We start from the raw sequence: 18,681 nt of genomic DNA, 5'->3' as shown, positions 1-18,681 counted from the left end.
TGTTGGGGAGGTCCCAGCTGACATTACTGTGTTTAAGAGGCTGTGGCGCACTCGATTTTTAAGCTAGTGCAGAATTTTGGTGATGGAAAAACTGGCATTGTCATTTTCACAGGAGTCCCTTGACCTCTTACCTCAAGTTATCTAGATTAAAATGGGTTGTTTGGCTACCAGTCTCCCCTTTACAGTCACACCCACTTGATGCTAGTCCCATGCAGTTTTGGGCAAAAACCATGTATTTATTTTGCATGCAGCACAAACGTGCTATTTCTGCCTGTTCTAAAAAAATGTGTATTTGAATATTTTTTCACACAAGGGTCCCTAAACAGTCTTGTAATTTCATGAATTGGGTAGAGACTCTTGTGGGTTCAATGAGCCCAATTGAATTCATGTGTGATGATGTTCAGCCCTGTAGAAGCCATTTCACTGTAGTGAGACTATTTTTAAAGCTTGACCTCAAAGTATAAAATAACCCCTATGACCTTTAGATAATTGCAGCCACATGAAACTTTACAATCACAAACAAGAGATCCATGGCATTCAGAGAATGAACAGAAGTCTTTGCCGTCCAGTGGCAAAAGAATGCAGTTCTTAGAGAAATCTCCAAATGTCAGAAGAAAAAGAAAGATCCCCTATCCTTTCTAAAAATGACAAAAAATGATCTATGCTGGATCTCAGAAGGTTGAGATGTTAGAAACAATTTCAGTACATTCCCTGGTTGGGTTTTAATTATATGTTATTAAATACACATTTATGTGTAAATGAGCTTATGTCCTTGTTTGTGCCAACACTTGCCTCATTCATGAAATGTTTTTAAATGTGTTATTTTCATATAAAATGTCCATGCTAAATGAATGAAATAAATGAATACTAGATTCATCAAAGCAGAGGAAGCGTCTGTTTTCAATAATTATATTGATGAATTCCAATTACTCTTTAATGACAACACATTCACAGGTCCTCAATGAATAAATTTAACCAGATATCCCTGGCGCAGAATTACCCAATTAGGCATAGAGAACACACAAACACACACAATCTTCATCACTAAAATGTCTCTGCGGGAAGTGAAAGTACGTTGGATGACATATGAGAGCAGAGGCAGAGCAGGTTAAGACCCTGACATTCAATGTGCAAAAAGCTTACAGACTGGTTTGATTGAAATCTGTACAGTGAAAAAAGGCAGCATGGCTACAGGAGAAAGGCAGGGCTGAAGTTCAAGTGTCATCAGTCCAAAATAGGATGATGACAACATGTCCAATTGCGAAATGATTTACTGGTCGACAGGATGAAAAACAACCTTGTCCCAGACCTTGTCTGGCTGAGAATAGACAAGCAGGGAATGTCACTCTCAGCTCCTCCGACAGTAGTCCACTAATCCCAGAATAAGATAACAGGGATCAGTCATTAACTAAAAATGAAAAACAATCCCTCGGTCTGGGCATATTTTCAGAGGAGCCTGGTGAATAGCTAGCTTCAACAGTAATAGTGAATACTGAACCCAAACAAGCTGAGGCGTTGCACATGCAGGGTCTGAATTCACTCAGATCTGAGAGCAAATTGATGCAGCTAAACCTTCAATGGTAATTTCTCTGTGCACACATTTTCTTCTCCTGACATGTTTTGAATAAGACTCTGTTTTTTTAATTTAGTAATAGTGTTGTTAATAGTGTGTTTCATTCAGCCTCCTTAAATAGAAAAATATTAAATTCACCAGTCAGTCAGCCAGGCCATTAATCAGTTGCAGATAAAATTTAAGGAAGATAGGAGACTGAGACAATAATAGATAGTTGTCTTTTGTAGTGTCACTGTGTTTTTTTATAAACCCCAAAATAATCAGTTCATTTAATGTTAAGTATCACTCTGATTCTTTTCAGTGTGCAGGAAATCCTGCTGTCCCATGCACAAACACAACCTGTGACATTGAGAAAATAAAACAATCGTTATTTAAGCATTTTCTTTAAAAACAATCAACTCCCTCAGTGTAATGGGACCTACTTACACCCAGTTTCTATTTTTCCATAACTTGAAATGGGCTTCTATTTCTGTAACATCACCAACCTCTAGTTGTAGTTACATTAACATGTAGAATGTTTTTGGGCCAATATACAGTAGTCATCAGTTTCATTTAACTTAGTAGATATCATCACAGACAGTAAACATTAATAGGGTGTCTGTCATAAAATGTCTTAAGTTTAATTTTAGAAAATATTACACCTTAAAAGTTATAAGATTTATCCAATTTTTAACTTAAGCTATCTCCATCAATTATTTTTGTTAAATAAGTCACACTCTCCTGTGTGAAAGTCCATATTTTTAAATAGAAATAGAAATCTTAAAACCTACTCCTGACCTCATACTGTCTTTTTACCTCATACTTGCACTTTTGTACTGGCAAAATGCAGATTAATCTAACTCACTCTAATATCCATATTCCTAAATAAATGTCTGTCATTTCACCAAACCACATACTGTATTATTGGATTACTAAAAAAAATACTGGCCTGATTTAAATGACACTAGGTTGGGGCGCTCACCACCCTCTGCTGCACGCCATCCTCTGTCTCTCCCCATTTCACACTTAATACACTGTCCTGCCCATTAAAAGCAAAGCCCAAAAAAATAATCCTAAAATAAAGACACTAAGTAGAGAGATGAAACCATGGGCCAAGGTTGAACCTGTTCACTTTTGTTAACATTGTGAGATTGTCTTGGTGGAATAAATGCCATACTTCTTAAAATCCGGTAGACAGTAGTAAAGTGCAGTAGTGACAAAGCAGACAATTGTAATAATACGATGACTCCGTATCACAATGCACATTAAAGGGTACCAGTAATCCTCTGGGGTAGCCTACACACGGAGTTGCTCAAATTTTATGCAGAATGCAGTTATTATCATGCCCTCGGGGACGGTGGTTTCATGTGAGAACTGGTACAACTGTAACAACAGTAATATTTCGTCGCTGTCCGATGAAAAACACCTATCTCCACTTTTGACGATTTTGACTTTCTACAGCGCATGGAGTGTCCATAATATTCCCTAGCAACCGTTAGCGTTGGGTATCCAAATGACCAATGGAAAGGCGTTTTATTACATCATCTATTCAACATGTATCCTCATTGGGTGTCAGAAGTGTCCATCATAGTACGTAGAAAGTCAAAACCGTCAAAAGTGGAGATACGTGTTTTTCATCAGACAGCATAAGATCTTGCAAATATAAATATGTGCATAGCATTCATCTAAATATATTCTTACTCACATCCAAATGTGAATTGTCTTCAGTAAACTTCCACCAGAGATATTTAGGAAAAGTGTTTGGACTTACGACGGCAATATAGAAGCACATAATAAATGCACAGTTGAGATGATGGGGTGTCAGCTTGGCACAACCATATTTTGACGTCATTCTAACAGTTCGGAAATATATCCCGATAATATAGTGGATGAGCTTCCAGATTTGCATGTCATACAAGCCTGGACCATTATTGTGGAGATCTCAGAGTGCCCTTCTAGCTAAATAATACGTTAACCTTCCAAAGCTTGTCATACCGTAGCTGTCATATATAGTTAATTAAATAGATTAAGGAGAAACTCAGCAGCCACTAAAATCAATGCAGGTGTGCTAATATGTTGAACATGAAAATATTTTAAGTGCCTTTTGGAAAATGCCTTTGCCCTGTGTGTGTTGCACAACAGTGCTCCCAGTAACTGAAATGAAATAAGACTCCGCTGTAAAGTATGTGATGATATTTGGACTACAATCAGTTGTCATGGTTTTGGAGACCCAGGTTGAAAATAAGAATCATTGTCCTTTTACTACATTTCATGAGCTCTTCATGTTTAAGAGTCTTGTCTTAACATGTGCTGTGATAGTTTTGTTCACATTTAAAATGTGTGTGTGTGTGTAATTGGCTTTGTGTCTTTTAGATGGCCCCAGACTATGACCACCTGACGCTGATGGAGAAGGTGGAGGTGTTCGAGCACGCCGTCAACAACACGGCCGGAGACGACCTAGCCAAGCTCTTGTGGCTGAAGAGCCCCAGTTCTGAGGTGAGACGCCCTACTTCTTCACTCTGTTCAGCACAGGGGAGGATAATTGCGTGTACTTGATCTTTACAGTATCCACCCTCACATTTCAGTGGCTGTAGGGTTAAATGTCAAGATCTGTAAATTAACGTATTTCATTTTTGGAAAGATTTTCATTTAGTGCGGTGGAAACACAGAAAAGGAAAACTTCTTTAGAAATGTATCCAGTCTAACTTTTCTAATTATTGAGGTAAATACAGTTGTATTTAAATAGAACTGTTGTTTTCCCTGAAGAATCAGTTTTCTGGGTTGTGTGTCCTACTTTCAAACCACTGACTTAGCGGGATTTAACAAACAGACCTTCAAATTGAATCCATTTTTAGGAACATTAGTAGCTTGTGTTCCGATGTTCTGCATGTTCAAGTCTGTGAAAAGATGTATCAAGCAGCCTGCCAGAGATCTCTGTGCCATTTTCTACACTGCTCTGCTTTAATGTTATGAACCAGAGGAGCTCTCATAATGCAGATGTTATCTCTCCTCCAGGTGTGGTTCGACAGGAGGACCAATTACACCCGCTCCCTGGCTGTGATGTCCATGGTGGGCTACATCCTCGGACTGGGTGACAGGTGAGTTTCTCTGCCAGTTGAAGTGTCGCATCATTTCAAACGGATTGTTGTAATAATAATAAAGAGTAATCGTAAGACATAATTGAGGAGATAATGTCAATGTCTATTCTCCAGGCATCCTTCCAACTTGATGTTAGACCGGTTAAGTGGAAAGATTCTCCACATTGACTTTGGAGACTGTTTTGAGGTGTGAGGAGATTCTCTTTATATATATTATCCACTGATTTTTTTGAAATTTCATTTATCTGAGACTGACCCTCATTACAACCCTCAACAGGTTGCCATGACCAGAGAGAAGTTCCCCGAAAAGATCCCATTCAGACTGACAAGAATGCTGACCAACGCTATGGAGGTATACAACTCTGTAATATCTTTTGCAGTGATAATTGTGAGCAGGGTGTCTGCAGGCCCTTAAAAAGTCTTAAATTAACAAACTTAATTGCCACAAACATTTTAACTAATTTTATTTATCCATATTTTCATTTATCTTGTCCAAATGAGTCAATCTCTTCTGTGAGATAGTCCACGTCTGAGATTATAGATCTTTAAACCTACTTCTGAACCTTGTACTGTCTGTTTACTTTATACTTGCACTTACCTGTTGCAAAATGTAGATTAACCTAACTGACTCTAGTAACCTTATTCCTACATAAACCTATGTCTGCACAGGACTACATATGTACTATGTACCTTTAGATGTACCTTTATAATCACTTGCAGTGCTAAAAAAAATCACCATTTACCAATGTTACATTTGGTTAAAAATTATTTTTGAAAAAGTCTTACAAAGCATTAAATTCAGTGTCTACTGTAATACCTGTAGACACCCTGGTGAGTATTACTGCATGCAGGCTAGATTAAAGTAGCCATAAGAGTGTTTGCTTCAACTTGGAAAGTCAAAAACTCTGAAGAAGAAAAATCTTTTCTTAATTAGTCCTTACTTTTTCCATCTTACTTTTTTTTTTTAATCAAAAGTCATGACTCGCACTGTGCCCTGTATTTAATGAGGAAAGAAGAAAAGCAATTACAAATGAAAGCATTAATAAAAAAAATCAATATTGTAAGAGGGTCAAGTTGGCTCATCTCTTGAATAACTGGATTTTTAAAAGTCAGAAATCTGTTCAAAAAGCTTTTTAAGGCACAATTCAGGGATTTAATGAAAGGGCTGCACCTCTCTCAAACCCTTAAAACACCATGTTGTGTCCTCTTCTTATTGTGCTCTTTTTAATGTACAAACACAAGACAAAAACTTCTCATGTTGTAAAAGGCTTGTTTCTATCAGTAACGTCTACGTCTGGTTGTGTGGCAGGTGACAGGCTTGGACGGTAACTACCGGATCACCTGCCACACAGTGATGGAGGTGCTGAGGGAGCACCGGGACAGCGTCATGGCTGTGTTGGAGGCTTTCGTCTATGATCCGCTGCTCAACTGGAGGCTCATGGACAGTAAGAGATCATCAGCTGTACCCTTTCAGTACATTTAGCAACGTCAGCTTCAGTACAGGAACACAGACAACAGAAAGTTTACATGTGGCAGACTGAAATAACCACGACAGTATCACATGCAAATAGCAACTACAAGGGCACTCGGAGACCTCCTCCAGGGCCAATAGTCAAGTCTTGTATGACATGCAAATCTGCAAGCGCGACCGCTTCAAAATACGGTTTTCCTTAGCTGAAGCCTCATCATGTCAGTTGTGCTTATTTGGAATTTTTTTTTACATATTTAATATACATTTGTGAAAACCAGAAAACACTTTATTATCATCTACATATGTACAAAAACCAAATGCTTAGACTGAAAACAGTTGTAAAAAGAAAATGTATGTTCAGAAGAAAGACATTTTCACTTAAGTCAACTTTAAATTTGGATACAGGAAAAAAAAAAACTGTTCCACAGACCAGTATGATTTAGTTATTTAATATTTACAGACTTGGTGTTACAGTTGTTACAGTTCTCCCATGAAACCAGAGTCCCAGAGTTCTCCATAATGACTGCATCCTCTATGAACTCTGTGCAACTACATGTGTAGGTTACCCATGATTTAAGGCTGGGTGATATGGAGAAAATTAATATCAAGATATGGTGGACTATGTACCACTATATCGGAATTGTAGGGTTGACTATTGGTACTTTCACAAAATATTTACACAGTGAGACATTTGATAAACAACCACCAGTAATGTGGATATAATGACAGAGTGGTTAAAGACAAATAATAGAACAGCCAGAACAGTCTGGTATGCTCAAAAAATGACATCACGTTTTGTCACCACCGCACTTCACTACCATCTACTGGATTTAAAGATGTAAGGCATTTATTCTGCTAAGGCTAAATCCCCTATCTCGCCATATTAACGAAAGCAAAAAGTAATTTGTGTGGGGTGTCAGTGGCTTAGTGGTAGAGCAGGCGCCCCATGTACAAGGCTGTTGCTGCAGTGGCCCGGGTTTGAGTCCAGCCTGTGGCCCTTTTCTGCATGTCATCCCCTCGCTCTCTCTTCCCCTTTCACACTTAACTGTCCTGTCTATTAAAGGAAAAAAATGCACCCCAAAAAAATATCTGATTGGATCCACTCCAAAACTGAGTGGCCTCTTCCTCGGCTCATTCTGCAACATTCCAGTAAGTTTCATGAAAATTGTACCAGTAGTTTTTTAACAATCCTGCTGACAAACTAACTAAGCCAACAGAAAACATAACCTCCTTGGCGGAGGTAATGAACTGTATGTGAACAAGTTCAGCCCAAAAAAATAAATTTGCGAAGGTCGGCACAAATTACTCCATTTACGGTAGAAATTCCTTCTTTGAAGTGGTTGAGTGTTTGGAGCGTTCACTTTAATCAGACAGGGCGAAAAAACCTAAGTGCAGTTCCAGTAGTAAAATGGAAGTCTGTTTGGCTCCTATGTGAAAGAGAAATTAACCGAATGCTTAAAGAAGTGCTGTAGACATCTAAAGGTCGTTGGTTGAATTCAAGTGAACAAAGCGAATGAATATCTCTGGCACTCTTTCAACTAATACTGTCAAGGTTGCCTTAAGCAAGGCTTTTTATCTGCAACAGTAGAATACATCGGTTTTATTATAAAAATAATAAATGATAAAAATCATTGTGGAAATTGAATTCTTTTGGTTTGGAATTACCTGTTTTTTTAGTTGTTTTTTTCTTTTTCTCAACTATTGATGGTTTCTGACACACCCACAGGGACTGCAGGGTGCACTTCTTATAAGCCCATTTGTTTTTCTCTCAATTTCTTTCTATACTTTACATTACAGTAACCATTTTCTAAGTTATCACCACAGTAGGACCTTATTTAATGTAGTGTGGTGTGGTGAGCATTTTTCTCTTGCAGCAGGCAACATAGCTTTTACGTGCATTGCTATATATCTGGACGACATTTTACATAATTCAAAGAGATCGGTTTTTCTTTTGTACCATCAGTGTTTTTCAGTGAATATCAGAGCCTTAATTACTTGTAAAGGTTAGAAAAGATCTTCATCGTTCTGCATTTAAAAAGGTCAGAACAATGCTGCTGCTTCCTGTGTGATGGATAAAAAATAGAATATAGTAATTGTCATGTCAAGGGGAAAAAAAGACTCACATACCTTACGTGTTTCACCCACAGCAAACACCAAAGGCAACAAGCGTTCTCGCACCAGGACCGACTCGTATACCGCTGGACAGTCAGTGGGTGAGTCTACAGTACACACTGTATGCCCTGTTTCCTACTTGATAATATAAAAACATGTTTAAACCTGCAACCGTGTGTGTGTGTCTGTGTGTGTGTGTGTGTGTGTGTGTGTGTGTGTGTGTGTCATCTGCAGAGGCTCTTGAGGGAATAGACCTCGGAGAGACCACACACAAGAAACCAGGGACCACAGTGCCTGAATCCATCCACTCCTTCAGTGAGTTTCCCAGCGTTTTCTGTCATCAGTGGGTTATTTGATGAAGCCTTTCATTTTTCCTTGTTCGTTATACCACAAAAATACCACACTCTCTCACTGTCATAAACAATCATTGCGATTGCTGTGTTATTGTAAGGCAGCACTTAAGTCCACTTTTATTTGAGCTGCTGAGAGGCTTGGGGTATAGAGAGAACACTTGAATATGCTTTTTCTCAAGTTGCTACTAGATTGTTGAACTTGACGCCGGCATGTTTGTGTTTATTTTTTTCCAGTTGGAGATGGCTTGGTACAACCTGAGGCACTCAACAAGAAAGCAATTCAGATTATAAACAGAGTGAGAGACAAACTTACAGGTGAGTTCTGCAGCACTCAACTAGCTCCACCAACCTAGATATACAGTAGTCGTACAAAAGCTTCTATTTGTCTCGAGTTTTGACCTATTTTACTTCATTTTTCCCACAAGGCTCTGCAGGAAGTACAGCTATCTTTTTGGCACTGTTAAACTTCCTCTAGTTAGATTTGAATATAAAATGTAAATCTTAAATTACCATGTAAACAAAGCTGAAATTCCTTACTGTGAAGTTGGTCAAGTTACTTAAAAGGTGCAATGCTTTAGTGCAGGAATGCTTTATATAATCATGTCAAATGGTTAGATTTTTGATTCATACTTTACCTTCCTCAGTCACATTATTCCAGTGTGGGCTAACCCACCATCTATTGGTATTGCTGATTGAAGTCCTTGAAAGACTGTCCAGACTAGACTTGTTCAGTCCAGACTGAATGTTCTGGTAAAGGTCTTGTGTTTGATGAGTTTTGTTCCCCGCAGGTCGGGACTTTTCTCATGATGAGACACTGGATGTGCCGACACAAGTGGAGCTCCTCATCAAGCAAGCCACATCACATGAAAACCTGTGCCAGTGCTACATTGGGTGGTCAGTACTGCTGCTTGAGCTTGCCTGTTGTTCTTATCACACAGCTGTTTGTGTTTGGTATGTTTTGCTTTGTAATTTAATTAGAGCAGTGACGTAGGCCAGCAGAAATCCACCCAAAAACTGCTGACCTAAATGATGGTAATGTAAGTTGATTGCATACGTGATAACACATGATAACCCTTTCCACAGATCCCCGTAGCTTTCCCACATTTTTTAATTTATCACATCACTGGTGTGCAGAGGATGAAGCAGAGTAAAAGAGGCATCCAGACTTTGCTTGAATGAGCAAAACCCAAGTCCCAAAAATTTGGTACACTGTAAGCTGTAAATTAAAACAGAATGCAATGATTTGCAATTCCTTTATATCCTACATTCAATTGAGTTCAGTACAAAGACAAGATATTTAATATGTAAACTGCTAAACTTGATTTTGTTTTTGTAAATATACACCCACTCTGAATTTGATGCCTGCAACACATTCACTAATTGTTGAAGTTTTGAAAGTGAAATTTTTTCTCAAGATTCACAAGCTGAACCCCCAAAATCTTCAAGATTTAAATACTTTCTGTGTGAGCAAATGGGCCAAAGTCACATTTGAACACTGTGAGGGATTAGTTTCTCCATACAGGAAGCATCATGAAGCTGGCACTCTAAACAAAGGCTTCTCCAAGTATTAAATACATTTCAGTTAGTGTGTTCAATACTTTTTTTCCTGTGTCCTTCCACTTTATTTCACATAATAAGTTTTATGGATTGAAATGTTACAGTTTCTTTATCTGTGAAGTCCAGACATATTGCCAGTGTCTGATCAAAATTGTATTTGTATAGCTGTGCCGGAAATATGTTTAATAAAAATATTTTGACATACTACTTAATGTCCCCACTGTATGTAAAAATGATTTGTCAGTCATTGCATTCTGTTCTTCTGCACATTTTACACAGTATCCCAAGTTTTTGGTATCTGAGTAGGTAATAATGACTGAATAGTAATTTCCCTGGCCCTGGCAGTCTACTTGTTGAAGTGTCCTTGGGCAAGATACTCAACCCCAAATTGCTCCTGATGGCTGTGCCAGTGGGTGTGGGTGTGCGTGTGAATGTTGACCTGATGAGCAGACAGTATAGTCTCAGCCACAAGTGTATGATTGTTTGTTTGTGATTGGGTGAATGCTGCCTGTGTTGTAAAGCGCTTTGAGTGGTCGCTAAGATTAGAAAAATACCATATAAATGCAGTCCATTTACCATAATTTCTTTTTCTGTCTTCAGGTGTCCATTTTGGTGAAGAATCCTATCCGGCAGACAAGGTTACACTTGACATTTTTCTCACTGGTGAAACAAGAAGAAGCACTCGACTCAAATAGGTATCCACTGAAAATGTACTTAAGCCACAGTGCAGAGCCTTTGAGAGAGATTTTTTGTTGTTGTAGAGTTATTGGATTTTCCAGTGGCACGTTTTATGAGACAGGATCATAAGAGTTCAGTTTTTACCTGATGATCATAATTTTACTCAAACTGTTGTCATTGCTTCAAATGACTCCTCGCTTTAAACACCATAATCAGTTGCTAAAAGCTTTCTACCTTGGCCATATTGTAATAAGTTATGACATTTCTTACTTCTCACACTGTATTAAAAACCCACCAGTCTGTTGTATCATTGTGTATTAATGTGACAAAATTCAATAACATGGTATGCCTTTAATTATCTTCTTTAAAGTTTCCTGAGTACAATTTGATTTGAGATGATGAGATAATATACTGTATGGGCATTTGTGTGCCATTAAACCCTGTACAGATACCACTGTGACTGCACTGGTTTTGTTTTTTTGTACAGTACATGTTTGTGTGGCTGAGCTTGTCACACTTACTGTTGTTAAGAATAGAAAGACATTTATCAATCTCTCTTTTTGCCTGTCTTTTCTATTAAGAAACAAGGGGTGTAACTCTTTCCTTGTTTTTCTCCTAGTGCCCACAGAGGGCACTCTGACTCCTAATAAGATCCTTCTCCATCTTTTCAGGAAATACTTTAAGAGAGAATGCACTCGTCAGGCCAGAGATGATGAGATCAGACTAGATTCTCATCTTAAACCCGAACAAAAAACAGAAATACTTTAGATTTTAAACGTTTTCTCTCAAATTGAAATAAGATGGCTGCTTCAAACAGCAGCTGCTCTATATTTATCCTCATCCAAGGACCAGAGGGAGATGCCGTTGTTCACAGTGAATGCAGTCCTTGACAGAAATAAAACCGAATCAGATGTAGCAAATTGCAGAGGCAGCAGTGGAGACAACTATTAATTTGGTTTCCTGTGCTGTTATCTGGCCAATGCAAGGTACCTTCTGTTTTACTTGGGCTCATTGCTATTCTCCCTCTCATTTCTCCATTTATTTCTCCCCTGCATTCTCCTCTGAAGGTTAATTACTTATAGATAGTTAAGGATTACGGATCAACAAAAAGCAGCCCATTGATCTCTTCCCTGCCGTGCCCACCTCTGCAATGTCACACTCTTTACACATCGGGACAGAGGCCTGGTGATTATCTGTTCATATCGATCAATTCCTCCTCTGTTTTCCCTCGCTTTCTTCCCCCCTCCCTTGCTTCCTTTACCTGCACTCTGTCACTTTCTTCCCTCCTGCCGCCAAAAGCTCATTATTGAAAATGTGACTTTTCATAGTCTGCACCACCATTTCTGTTGTTCTTTCTCACTCGTCTAATTTGTTTGTATTTTTTCAGCCTCTCAAGTCTGTTGAGGGGCAGGCGAGTCAATAGCTCAAGTTAAATAGGCTGCATTGATTGGGAGAGGGATTTAGCTGTTTACCAACTGTGGAAATGGGCTTGGGCCACAGAAAAACAGCACGGGTGTCTGCATGGAGCAAGTCAATGGTGACAAATGATACTCATTGGGAGACAATGCCCCTAAATGAGGGAAGGTGAAGGGCTTGGCAGCGGAGGCTGGGGATGCAGCAGGCCATGCTCCATCAACCTTTAAGGTTGTCACATGAGGCCGTCCACAGCTGGCACCTTGAGCCAAGACATGAGGAATGATGGTATACAGCAACACATTCACAAGTATGCGCTCCCCCGCTGGGACCCAAGCCTGTTTCTCGTTCCTGTTAGTGTTTCTTCCATCCTTGAGCTTGTATTCCTCCACAAGAGCTTCCCTCTGGATGTTATTCCACTTTCTTGCACTGTCTTTGGCTTCTCATGACCTCCAGAGATTCCATAAGTGCTCTATCCAGCACTCGTCATGTGTGGAGTGAAATCACACAAACCAAAGAACACTCATGATGGAGAAGACTTTTTTTTTCCCGGAAAAAGCATCTAATTATCTGTACTTTCTTGTTAATAGTCAAAAATGATTCACATATAAGAACATTGTAAATCCATCAGTTAGCTCTACATACACTGTTTCATAAGAGAGTGGTCGCCTACACGTTTCTCAACCACTAAGGTCGAAAGGAGGTCAGCAATCTGAATCTGTTGATCTGATTGATTAGCTTCTTTTTTAATAAGTTCTCACTGCTTGTTGATATTTACTTTCTTTACTCCCAAGAGACAGAATAGTGGTAGGTGGTGATGGAAGCTATTAGTGGCTACCTTCCCTCTCAGGCGCTACAAGAAAAAAAAGTTAAGTGCTAAATCAAGGGAATGTATTTGTACCATCCACTCCTGTCTCAGCACTGGCTGCAGCTATGCTTTACTCTTTGTGAAGCAGTTGCTTCACAAGCAGGACAGGATTATATGAAACTGGATGTTGGGACACAAACATGAGTAAGGACTCTGATTTTCGCATTCCCCTTAAAGGGATAGTTTGGATCTTTTGTAGTTGAGTTGTATGAGGTACTTATCTATTGTCAGTGTATTTCATAGAGTAGATGGCGGTCAACACACTCCCTGTTTCGAAAAGCAGGCAGAAGTGGCAAGTAATGCACTGCTGTGAATGGGGGCGGCACCAAAATGTAACATTTTAAGTGTACGCCATAGTAAGAGTATTTTCACTGCTTCACCTTGCAGCAGACAGCCCTGTCTTACATGGAAATCATTAACAGCTTCAGTTTCCCATTTATACTCTTGTGAAAGCCACCAGACTCTGTTAAGAAAAACAGTCATTTAAGCTTGCAGAACACAGGAGCTGCTGGTCTACCACTGCCTCCATCAGTTAGTTAGTTTGTGTTATTGTGTGACTTTCTTGACTCCCAGCTAACCTTTTTAAATGCCAAAGTCACACAATAACACAAACTAACTAACTGATTGAGGCAGCAGTAGACGAGCAGCTACTGTGTTCAGCAATGGTAAATTACTGTTTTTCTCAGTGGAGTCTGGCTTTCAAGAAAGCAGCTTGAGTTGCAAATTGCTGTCTGACAGCAAGGTAAAGCAGTGGAAATATTCTAAATGTAGCGTACTTTTTAGATGGCTAAAATACGTTTTGTTTGCGGACCCCTGCACAGCAGTACATTAGTTAGCTTCCGTGTCAGAAGCCTGTTTCTCCAAACTGGCGCTGTACCGACTGACATCTAATGTTGGTAAAACACCGACTATGGATAAATACCTCATACAACCCCACTTCAAAAGATCTGAACTATCCCTTTAAGACGGTTTGCAACAGAGCCAAAGTGAAACCAGAACGCCCAATCAAAATCATATTGACATTTGTAATCAGGTGAACTATTAAAAATCTGGGCAGAAACACTTGTTCCACAGTATGTTTTGCAATTCATTCTATATATTTTATATTTATATATACATATATATGTATATATATATATATATATATATGTATATATATATATATATATATATATATATATATATATATATTTTCTATAAAAAAAATGAATTGCAGGAGTGCATGAATGAATATCAGGAATTTGCAAGAAATCAAGTTGCAAGTGTGAATGTTCCAGTTCCGGCAGAATTGTCATGGCGCCTGTAGCTTCTTTGTATGCTAACTAACAGTTCAAATTCTAATAGCAAGTCTTGTGATAGATATTAATTTATGTTAGAATATGGAAAGTATGCCCCAGGAATGCATTTCACTTTTTAAAAAAAGACCAATGAATGAAACCCTCAATAAGGCACTGCACTGAGTCACAGAAGTTGGCAGAACAGAGGGTAGCCTAAAGGCGACACAGTAACTTTGACTGTGTTGGTTTATGATGCAAATATATGTGTCAGAGTCGACAGATCATTGTGACTGTCACTGCACAATCAGTCAGAAGCTTCTCTGTTATACTGTAAATACTGTGACTAGGAATCCTCCCTTCCTGTAATACAACTTGATAGCATCTTTGCATTAGCCTCTCCCTGCCTGGTAGCCTAACACCCACATCTTAAAATCTCCATGCCCTCAGTTTGTAACACAGACTTTCCATTAAAACCTTTTTAGTCTCCAAGTCTGAGCTCCAACAACTCAAGTGATGTCAAGCTAGTTATTTTGACAAAGCTCTTCCAGAGTCACAGGAGACATTGCGGAAGTGTTTTCACTGGCTGAGGAGCACTCTTAACAAGTAAACTGATCTTGTAAAATCAGTGTTCCCCCTCCCCTCGGTCTTCAGAGTTTCCTTTGAAGGCAGAGGGTGTGAGGAAATTCAAAGTAACAGAAGGATTAAAGTGTGAACAGCGAAGGTGGCTGCTGAACAAGGGACACAATTCATTTTCTCTTTAGGGATCACAGGCTATGTGGACAGAGCTCTTTGCATCAGGCTGATGGCTGAACACTCGAAGTACATGTGCAAAAGGCTTGAAGATTGTACTGTCTTCTTCCTGACTTGTTGGCCAAGAAATTCTCTAAAACAAAATAGTCCTCTGCCTCCCTATGGTTATGAAAACACTTTGTCTCTCAAACTCCACAACCCCCCTCCAACTCTATCTGTCCGGCATGGCTAACAGCTGTGAAGAGAAAGACCGAGACAGAGGCAATATTGACGGCCAACCCGAGGAGTTCAATAGCAGGCATTGGAGTTGTTTAAAGCAGGAGGCTGTAGCCAGGTCTGGGGCTGTCTTTGTGCACTGTGGTGTGAAGCCGGTATCGATGAACTTGACAGCAGTTTAGCCCGCCTGAGATCTGCTGCTCTCTAAGGACGCTTCAAACACGTTCTCCCGCCAGCTTTAGCCTTGTTTACCCTGCCTGTTTATGTTCCCCGGAGCTGGGACGTCAGAAATGTACTTGGAAAGATTTTCTGTTTATGTAATCATCTGTTTGTCAAGTGCCAGCAGCAAATAGTGGAGCAATTTAAGTAACATGGTGACTTAAAACTCCAGCACAAAATACAGAATCAGGAGCTTATTGAGATGGGGAATAAAAAAAGTTCTCTGCATGAAAAAATAAATGTGTTGTCATCACTGTAACTGCGCTGTAAACACAAATAGAAGCAGGCCAAGGAGGGACAAGATGAAAAACTGGGCCAGTTCGAACTTAAAGCTGCACTGGGCATCTTGCATGTTGGCAGCTCCGCACGGCGCCATGAATTAGTTAAGTGTTTGAAAAATTACAACTTTAATAACCAGTGACATCAGCAAATGGGGCACAGTATGTGTGTTTGTGTTGACCGCCTCTGCCGATCTGTGATGTTTTCTACTACAAGACAAAGAGGGATGAGTAAAGAAGTAGATCTGGTGAGTACTTCTCTCTGTTTTAGTTCACTATTTCCTACTGAACAGACCTGACAACATGTTTTCATTGGACTAGACAGGAGCTGAATCTCTGATGTTTTTAGACACTTGTCTCTACTGCCTTACTGTGTATTTATGCAAACATTTTTTTCACAAATATCTAAGGTAGTTATTATGCACACAGGCGATAGCTGTGGCTGGGGGCATTATGTTTTCAGGTTGTCTGTCCTATACGTCTGTATGTCCATCGCTTTCTAATGAATGCAATATCTCAAGAATGCTTGGAGGGATTTTTTTCAAAATTTTCAAACATCCACTTGGACTCACGGAGGAACTGCTTAGATTTTGGTGGTCAAAGTTTAAGGTCACTGTGACTTTGCAATTGTCTTATTGTCATGAATGCAAAATCTGGAGAACACACTGAAGGAAATTCTTCCTTTTTGGCACAACCATCCACCTTGAGTCAAGGATGAACTGATTAGAATGTGATGGTCCATGGTCCAAATTTTAAGGTCACTGTGACCTCATACATTGCATTTTGGTGAATGCAGTATCTCAGGAACACCTTGAGGAAATTTCTTTAGATCTGGCACAGACATCTATTTGGATCCAAGGATGAATTGATTAGGATTTGTGGGTCAACGGTCAAGGTCACTCTGACCTTGTGTGTGCCTCTCATTTTGTGCATACGATATCTCAAGAACACCTTGATCGAATTTCCTCAAATTTAACACAAACGTCAACTTGTACTCAAGAATGCACTGATTAGAATTTGGTGGTCAAAGCTCAAGGTTACTGTGACCTCCCAAAAATGTTTTTGCCCATCACACAGCAATTCATATGCTAATTATGACAAAATTTCACACAAATGTCTAATAGTATAAAATGAAGAAGTGATGACATATTGTATTCAAACGGTCAAAGGTCAGCTTCACTGTGACATCATAATGTTCTGCAAAAACACTTTTCTGGACATTACTCAACATCATAACTGTACAGAAGGGGAGACATTGGTCAGATACTGAATTGGTGACACTGATCGTGGGTGTTCATCTTGAACTGTGCTGATTGTATAAATATTCTGTGCTGCCAGGGGGAAGATGTGTGAAGCATCTATGCATTCACACAGGGATTTTCCTTGCTATGAAACACATTCATTTATTGTAACTACAGTGTAACAGTGGACACGAGGAAAAAGGTGGATCATAAATACCCATAGTATATTAGCATGCAGATAGTTTTCTTTTATATACCCCAGATTTCAAGATATCTTCCCAATACATATTAGTTTTCAAAAACTCAAAGGGAGCATCTCTCTACAGGAACAATGTCCAAGTTTCTCTGGATAATCCACAAACCTCACTGTAACCACATTCTGTAATGTGATTATAGCCCCCATGTGTTTAAAAAAAACAAATCTGAAAAATAATGGGCTCCGAGCAGAGGAACTAAAGCTCCTAAAATTTGAGATACCCCTACCCAAGATAAAATAAACACAACATGCTTTCTCATAACTAACAAATTAGTTGATTTCTTTATCATTCTAAATACTTTGGTGATATTTAATGTTATTTTCGAATAGCATATGATATAATTTGTTTGGGCTAGATGCTCACAAGCTGTTATTACATATAATAAACAGATTTAATCAGTACCTTTGTTCATCTGTCTGAAATGTATCCACTTAAACACAAATGAATTATAGGCTGAATTGGAAAGGAAATTAAGAATCCGGAAGGTATGCATAAGTTTTACATCTTACTATTATGTAAACAATAAAATCATGACAGACATTAAAGGTACAGTGTGTAAGATTCAGGGGGATTTAGTGTCAGTGGTGAGGATTGCAGATTGCAACCAGCTGTAACTTCTCCCAGTTAGAATTCCTTCAGTGTTCATTGTTCAAGATGTTTTTATTTTTTCGTTTATACAGAGATCTCTTACTCTCCAAAACAAGTGAAACTGATAAAAACATTAAATAAAGCAGTTTCATGTTACAAATCTGCGTTTCTCCTGCTGTGTTTGGCACATTGCACATGGGCTGCTTGCCCAGCACCTGCTAGTCTGTGCTCACCTTTTTTCTCTGACAACTTCATGTGTGCTCATGTTGTTGTTTTTTCTGATTTTGCTATTCAGGAGGTATTTACTGTGAGCTGAATTACGTGAATGGCCCTATCTAAGGCCAGTGTTTGATTTGTCCATTCTGGGCCACTGTAGAACCACGGTGGGGCAGCTCATTCTAAGGTAACAAAAAAAACAACACGTCTTATTTTCAGGTTATTTTACACTAAAGATAACATACTTATTATATCATATTCCATTTCTGCCAATATATCCCCCTATATCCTGCACACTGGACCTTTCATGTTCATGTACCTTACAAGACTGCAGAATATTATGCAGTGCCTCATTTCCATCTGTAGACTATGAATTACAATTTGGAGCAACAAGACAGAACCACCGACTGATGAGTCCGACGTATTGAACAGCAAAACTCATCATCTTTTCAGACTAACGCTTTGTTTCTATCATGCAGTTTAAAGAATAGCTTTGCTAAAACAACACGTTACCTGTTAATTCCAGCTTGTTAAAGG

At 39.0% G+C, this 18,681-nt stretch overlaps 1 protein-coding gene across 2 annotated transcripts in view; it reads left to right on the top strand.

Moving 5' to 3' along the window:
• Nucleotides 1-11,275, top strand: part of mtor (mechanistic target of rapamycin kinase) — a 111,123-nt gene extending 99,848 nt beyond the window's left edge. For both annotated transcript variants that reach the window (XM_049581025.1, XM_049581024.1), the window contains 10 exons: nucleotides 3,926-4,048; nucleotides 4,568-4,650; nucleotides 4,765-4,837; nucleotides 4,928-5,002; nucleotides 5,960-6,095; nucleotides 8,269-8,334; nucleotides 8,468-8,548; nucleotides 8,821-8,901; nucleotides 9,375-9,480; nucleotides 10,744-11,275. In XM_049581025.1, coding sequence (XP_049436982.1) covers nucleotides 3,926-4,048; nucleotides 4,568-4,650; nucleotides 4,765-4,837; nucleotides 4,928-5,002; nucleotides 5,960-6,095; nucleotides 8,269-8,334; nucleotides 8,468-8,548; nucleotides 8,821-8,901; nucleotides 9,375-9,480; nucleotides 10,744-10,759 — 840 coding nt within the window. In that variant the 3' untranslated portion in view covers nucleotides 10,760-11,275. The remainder of the gene's footprint in view (nucleotides 1-3,925; nucleotides 4,049-4,567; nucleotides 4,651-4,764; nucleotides 4,838-4,927; nucleotides 5,003-5,959; nucleotides 6,096-8,268; nucleotides 8,335-8,467; nucleotides 8,549-8,820; nucleotides 8,902-9,374; nucleotides 9,481-10,743) is intronic.
• The last annotated feature ends 7,406 nt before the right edge of the window (nucleotides 11,276-18,681 follow it).

The sequence above is a fragment of the Epinephelus fuscoguttatus genome, linkage group LG7 (assembly GCF_011397635.1).
Source record: "Epinephelus fuscoguttatus linkage group LG7, E.fuscoguttatus.final_Chr_v1".
NCBI classification, from domain to species: domain Eukaryota; kingdom Metazoa; phylum Chordata; class Actinopteri; order Perciformes; family Serranidae; genus Epinephelus; species Epinephelus fuscoguttatus.
Note: the sequence above shows the minus strand (reverse complement) of the source record. Positions and strands in the feature narration are given on the sequence as shown.